This window comes from Gymnoscopelus microlampas, assembly GCF_963454915.1.
Source record: "Gymnoscopelus microlampas genome assembly, chromosome: 7".
Lineage (NCBI taxonomy): Eukaryota > Metazoa > Chordata > Actinopteri > Myctophiformes > Myctophidae > Gymnoscopelus > Gymnoscopelus microlampas.
This window is the reverse complement of record NC_139944.1, coordinates 58,630,686-58,638,185: the sequence shown is the minus strand read 5'-3', so window position 1 is coordinate 58,638,185 and position 7,500 is coordinate 58,630,686. Positions and strand designations below refer to the sequence as shown.

The window sequence follows — 7,500 nt, the reverse complement described above, 5'->3', positions numbered from 1 at the left end:
GTGTCTGCCTTCAGCGCATCACTTCCGGTTGGTGCGACTATGTTTTCATTCCCACTAACAACATTTCTACACGGAACACTAACACCACTTCTCCCAGAGAACATGGATGGTTTTGGTTATAAGCCCACTTGTTTCTATAATGAAAGAGTAAGTTAAAATGTGAATATCTTTCCGCGGTTTTGTCCGCTCCGAGGACGATATTGTTAAATTAGTTTCGGCTAGTTTCGAGGGGGGAAGGGTGGACGGACACGTGAATCCCGCCCACTACATTTGATTGGGTAAGGCGCGGCCTGCTTCCTGATCTGAAGGCACACCCACTTGAAACCAATGCGCACGGGTTGTCAACACGGCTACCGACAGATTCCAACGCAGAGCAGAATCTGTTCTTGAGAGATGAAGTTTATATAAGCGGCCTTATATATATAAGCGGTCTTATATAAGGGTTAGGTTAACCCTAACCCTTATATATTTAGGGGGGGGGCTGTTATCTACTGACTTGTTGAAGTTGATGGTGGTCTCGGGGGGCGGGGGCTGGGCAGCGGTCCGTTTGTAGGAGAAGTAGGATCTCTGCTGGTCGTCATCGGGGGCCATGGAAGCCCCTCCCCCACTGCCGGGGGGTCCGGCCGGTCCCGGGGGTCCCTGGGGACCGAGTGACCCCGGGTCCCCACGCACACCGGGGCGTCCCGGGGGTCCTGGGGGACCCCCGTCCCCGCTCTGTCCCCGTAAGACGTGTCCACTTTCACCTGAACACATTAGTGGAGTATATATATATATATATATATATATATATATGTATATATATATATATATATATACATATATATATATATATATATATATATATATATATATATATATATATATATATATATGACCACCATGCAGAGGACAGCAATAAGATACACATGTAACTGTCAAACTACTTCCAAAACGTAAATGAATTCCACGATCACAACACCAGAGGCAGCTCCACTGATCATGTCCAACCCAGATTTGGCACAAAGGGTTGAATTCCTTCTCCTGCTACGCACCCCCCCCCCCCCCCCCTACATGTGTTGTATTTCTTACCTTTAACCTTTAAGCTGTTCATATGACGCTCTGCATAGTCGTGTATATCTGTCAGTATTCATTATTTTAATGTCTCTATGCATTGAATATTCATTATTTTAATGTCTCTATGCATTGAATATTCATTATTTTAATGTCTCTATGCATTGAGTATTCATTATTTTAATGTCTCTATGCATTGAGTATTCATTATTTTAATGTCTCTCTGCATTGAGTATTCATTATTTTAATGTCTCTCTGCATTGAGTATTCATTATTTTAATGTCTCTCTGCATTGAGTATTCATTATTTTAATGTCTCTCTGCATTGAGTATTCATTATTTTAATGTCTCTCTGCATTGAGTATTCATTATTTTAATGTCTCTCTGCATTGAGTATTCATTATTTTAATGTCTCTATGCATTGAGTATTCATTATTTTAATGTCTCTATGCATTGAGGTGGAATGGGGATCAATCAGCCTACAGAGCTACAGTTAAGGTGGAATGAGGATCAATCAGGCTACAGAGCTACAGTTAAGGTGGAATGGGGATCAATCAGGCTACAGAGCTACAGTTAAGGTGGAATGGGGATCAATCAGCCTACAGAGCTACAGTTAAGGTGGAATGAGGATCAATCAGGCTACAGAGCTACAGTTAAGGTGGAATGGGGATCAATCAGGCTACAGAGCTACAGTTAAGGTGGAATGGGGATCAATCAGCCTACAGAGCTACAGTTAAGGTGGAATGAGGATCAATCAGGCTACAGAGCTACAGTTAAGGTGGAATGGGGATCAATCAGCCTACAGAGCTACAGTTAAAGTGGAATGAAGATCAATCAGGAAAACATGAAGAACACAAAAAATGTATAAAATGTCCAAAACACCTGGATCTCCCTTGTCTCCCTTGGCTCCGTCGGTGCCGTGGGAACCGTGGGAGCCTGGTATCCCGGGGATACCGGGCCGCGCCCCCCTGTACGCATCACAGCTGGACTGCGTGCTGATTGGCTGAAGGAGGGAGGACAAGGCGATGGCTGCACATACCCATGTGACCCAATGGAAAGCCTGCGCATGCAGGCACGCACACACACACAGACACGCACACGCAGGCACACACACACACACACACACACACACACACACACACACACACACACACACACACACACACACACACACACACACACACACACACACACACGTAAATACATGAGTTCACATGTATGAACATTCATCACACGATACCTCAACTAAAAGTGTTGAGGTATCGTAGTGTTCAGCATCTCGTCACTTTGTTCAGTTACAAATGTTTTTTTAAGTGACATCAGGTTCAAATCACCCAAAACACATTATTAGCAAGCATAAAAAACTCATATAAACTCATTTGCATATTCATATATCATATATATTCATATATACTCATATATTATACTAATAGCTACATGCCTGTGATTTCAAGTTTTGAATTAGTTTTGGTGGCTATTCAAAAATAGCAGATCTACAAGCTTCTGCTATTTTTGAAAGTTTTTGAAACATATTGAAAATGTTTGGACATTTTTTATAATAATTTTGGGGGGAAAACAGATTGTGGGCGGGGTTGTTTTCTCCCAAAACACAAAACACCTTTTATACCTAATGTATGTATGTATAAATACCTTATACCTAACCCTAACCCTATATATAAAATATATATATATATATATATAAACATTATATAACCTTATACCTAACCCTAACCCTATATAAAATATAACATGTTCACCACTCAGGGTGTTTGGACGTACCTGCCATGCGCAGCCCCCAGTGAACATTTCTCACAAAGTTCACTGGCAATTTTATTTTACAGTTTGTAAACATGCCTAAAAACCTAAACCTCAAAGAAAGGTAAAATGGTCCCAATACCCTTATTGGGAACCCTAAAACAAAAAACAAAAAAAGCCCTAGGAAAGGTGAAACAGCTAAAAAGAACTTAGGGCAAAGATTTAGAATTTAGATTAAAGATTTAGTTAAACAGAATGTGAAATTATAAGGACTTTAAAATGAAAAAATAACAGGATCCCAAAAAAGACTTTCTTTCAAAAACAAGATGGCGAGAGCAACAATTCCTTGCTCTGCCTTTTTCTGAAAGGATGCCCTTTCTAAAAAGGCTTTGCACTGAAGTCCAACCCAAACCATTCCCTAACCCTATATATAAATAAACACCTTACACCTAACCCTAACCCTATATATAAATAAACACCTTACACCTAACCGTAACCCTATATATAAAATATATATATATATATAAATAAACACCTTACACCTAACCCTAACCCTATATATAAAATATATATATATATAAATAAACACCTTACACCTAACCCTAACCCTATATATAAAATATATATATATATAAATAAACAACTTACACCTAACCCTAACCCTATATATAAATAAACACCTTACACCTAACCCTAACCCTATATATAAATAAACACCTTACACCTAACCCTAACCCTATATATAAATAAACACCTTATACCTAACCCTAACCCTATATATAAATAAACACCTTACACCTAACCCTAACCCTATATATAAAATATATATATATAAATAAACACCTTACACCTAACCCTAACCCTATATATAAAATATATATATATAAATAAACACCTTACACCTAACCCTAACCCTATATATAAAATATATATATATAAATAAACACCTTACACCTAACCCTAACCCTATATATAAAATATATATATATAAATAAACACCTTACACCTAACCCTAACCCTATATATAAATAAACACCTTACACCTAACCCTAACCCTATATATAAATAAACACCTTACACCTAACCCTAACCCTATATATAAATAAACACCTTACACCTAACCCTAACCCTATATATAAATAAACACCTTATACCTAACCCTAACCCTATATATAAATAAACACCTTATACCTAACCCTAACCCTATATATAAAATATATAATAATAAACATGTTCATTTCACTTGAAACAGATTGAGAACCACTAAACACTAAACACTAGTTTGACAGCATGAATGACAATAAACACACAAAGCACAACATGCTGTAAAATATACTCATTGTAAAGTAATCTATCTTATTGATCACTATTCAAATATACTCATTGTAAAGTAATCTATCTTATTGATCACTATTATAACATGGAGCCGTTATAACAATAATAATCATATAGTCTCACCATTCTCTGCTCCTCTATGGCACCACGTCTGTCTGTCTGTCTGTCTGTCTGTCTGTCTGTCTGTCTGTCTGTCTCAGACACACACTGACAAAAGAGAATATAAAAAAACAGAAAGGAGTGTCCATGCTCTGTGTGTGTGTGTGTGTGTGTGTGTGTGTGTGTGTGTGTGTGTGTGTGTGTGTGTGTGTGTGTGTGTGTGTGTGTGTGTGTGTGTGTGTGTGTGTGTGTGTGTGTGTCTAAAACATGTGAGTAGGCCTACAGTACAGTAAAAAACATATTGTTGTCTCTGCTATCTCTTAAGACAACAATGTATAAATGCGTCTCTCTAACTTAAACGTTTCTTTGTAAATAAAAGCCCAACTTGATCATACTACAGCGTCTCACAAAAACAGCAGATCTACAAGCTATGTTGTTGATCTACAAATGTAAACATTAGCTCTTAAAGATGTTGTTGGTACCAGGGGGTTCAAAGCTAAATGAGTTATCACAGCGCCACCATCATTTGAACCACTTAGCTTTGGCTATTCAAAAATAGCAGATCTACAAGCTCGTAGCGTGGCACTCTGTGTGATCTACGAGCTATTTTAGAAAAATCTTGAAAATGTGTGCATGTCTTTGAATATATATATATTTTTAAGTAACATTTTTAACTCAAATCTTTGCTTCTGGGGGTCCCTGGCACAAAACATTTTCAGATGGGGGTCCGCGGCCAAACGTATATCAATTTAGGGGTCCTTGGCATGAAAAAGGTTGAAAAAAAAACACTGAATTAGAATTAGATCATTCATCTGGTTCAGACAGGTTCTGCCCTCCAACTCAGCTTCTATAAAGGAGAAGAGAAAGTCATCAGAAATATAAATGAAGCAACACAGGAACACATGTGAGAGAGAGAGAGAGAGAGAGAGAGAGAGAGAGAGAGAGAGAGAGAGAGAGAGAGAGAGAGAGAGAGAGAGAGAGAGAGAGAGGGGGGTGTATGAAGACATATCAGAATGACCAGAGGAAGTGAAAGAGATGAAAACAGGAAGTGAGTCACGTTACACTGTGAGGGACATCCAGATGAAAGATCAAACATCATCACATTTACATCTATTTATATGAAACACATGGTTTCATTTCTCTTTTTCCCACGGCCCGTGTTCCTCCATCAAACCGCTGAATCCCTGGTTGTCATGGGGACGAATGAAAATTGAAAGATGTAACTCTATGAGGAAGAAAAGTGTTTGTTGAACTTTCTCTGTGACGGTTATATTATTAATATGATGACTGTAACAGTGATATTATTAATATAATGACTGTAACAGTGATATTATTAATATAATGACTGTAACAGTGATATTATTAAATATAATGACTGTAACAGTGATATTATTAATATAATGACTGTAACAGTGATATTATTAATATAATGACTGTAACAGTGATATTATTAATATAATGACTGTAACAGTGATATTATTAATATAATGACTGTAACAGTGATATTATTAATATAATGACTGTAACAGTGATATTATTAATATAATGACTGTAACAGTGATATTATTAATATAATGACTGTAACAGTGATTACAGTCATCATTAACCAAACGTCATGCAAATCGGTACACAGTATCTCTATAGTCATGTGATCAACCCTGATCTGTACGATTTCCCATATTCCATCCTCATTGGCTAAGGTTGGCTTCCAAAGTTTGCAGGATTGGTCCGTTTTGAACAAAGTTTGAAGTGGTTGAAGTGTGTGCGTGTGTGCGTGCGTGCGTGCGTGCGTGCGTAAGGTAAGACAGAACACATAACTGATTGATTGATTGATTGAGTATATCCCACATTTATTAGGTTTTATATCAGACCATGAACACAGTGTGAACAATAAGAACAATATTCAGCAAAGATCCACAAGAAAACATAACATTCATTCATAAAAGTCTCTTTTGTTCCTCATAATGTGTCCAAAAACACTTCATAGTTTGAAAAATATGTTTTATTTGCAATTATATATAAACTATATTTATACATTTTAAATTGTGACACAATGTACTGTTTATGTTTTGTTTATTTGTTTGTTTCATTAGACAGTTAAAACTGACCAGAACCTTTAAACATACAAAGCTGTAAAACATCTTATCTGTCATTTTAGATTGTAGATATATATAGGGTTAACCCTAACCCTAACCAGGTGTTAACCTCATATGTTCCAAAACTGTTACTTTTCAGGATTAAAATTAAAAAGCATCAAAAGTAGCAGATCTACAACCTCGAGATCTACAAGTCGCTATTTTTATCAAGAAAAAAACCCGGACTGGATCCAGATCTTCAAATAGTAAAATCAACAGGAAGTTGACATTTTTATTAAAAAAACAAGCAGTAGTGGGTTTGGTGGTGATGTTCTATATTGTCTGAATCAGCTTTGTTTGTGTTTGTGCTAAAAGAGTGACTTTGAGATCTGTTTCAGCGTACAGTGTAAGTCAATGAGGAGCATATTTTCAATTATCAATTTCTAATCAATGGAGCAATTATTTTAGATATCTTGTCCACTTTTGGAGTTCCCTCATGGCAAGGTAACAACACAACCCAAACCTCTACCAAAGTTTTGTCCTTTAATGGACTCATACAGTCTTAATGGTCTATACCATTGGTTCTCAAAGTGGGGTACGGGGACCCCCAGGGGTACTTGAGGGGGTTCCAGGGGGTACCCAGCTAAATGATGGATAGGAACCAAATGGACCCTTATGGTTCTGTAACTCTGAGAGTGTACAAATGGAACCAAATGGACCCTAACGGGTCCATTTGGTTCCATTTGTACACTCTCAGAGTTAAATTAACATTGATTTTATAATATAAATTGGGGTCCCAGAGGTATAAATGCCATTAAATGGGGGTCCGTAGCGTAATACATGTTAAACTGGGGGTCCTTGACATTAAAATGGTTAAGAATCACTGCTAGAAAGCCGTATAAACCTTCTCTTATTGGGGTCCCTGGCTTATCTTTTCAAATGGGGGTCCGCGGGCTAATAAGTGTCAATTTGGGGGTCCTTGACATGAAAAAGTTTGAGAACCACTGCTCTATACAGTATGCAAAGCAAAACTGGGCCGGGGGTTTTGAGAATTGCTGTGTTATTATGTTGGTCAGAGGGCGTGGTCAGTGGGCGTGGCCAGTGGGCGTGGTCAGTGGCCGTGCAGCAGGAAGCCAGAGAACACACTGTTTCCTCCCTGTCTTCCGGTTAGACCTCGGTACGTGTTG

The 7,500-nt window shown here is 37.8% G+C and overlaps 1 protein-coding gene and 1 long non-coding RNA gene across 2 annotated transcripts in view; both read right to left on the bottom strand.

The window, feature by feature from the left end:
* Nucleotides 1–494: 494 nt before the first annotated feature.
* Nucleotides 495–4,386, bottom strand: LOC311049044. The gene is made up of 3 exons (XR_014601157.1): nt 4,263–4,386; nt 1,932–2,109; nt 495–743 (listed from the first exon to the last, which is right to left on the bottom strand). It is a non-coding gene; the product is annotated as an uncharacterized lncRNA (long non-coding RNA).
* A 1,673-nt stretch (nt 4,387–6,059) lies between these two features.
* LOC311049255 (complement C1q subcomponent subunit B-like) overlaps nt 6,060–7,500 on the bottom strand; it is a 6,660-nt gene continuing 5,219 nt past the window's right edge. Inside the window, exons 7-8 of the mRNA XM_084062771.1 lie at nt 7,329–7,500; nt 6,060–6,889 (exon numbers count right to left, since the gene is read on the bottom strand). The exon at nt 7,329–7,500 is cut by the window's right edge and continues 59 nt beyond it. Coding sequence (XP_083918897.1) covers nt 7,425–7,500 — 76 coding nt within the window. The 3' untranslated portion in view covers nt 6,060–6,889; nt 7,329–7,424. The remainder of the gene's footprint in view (nt 6,890–7,328) is intronic.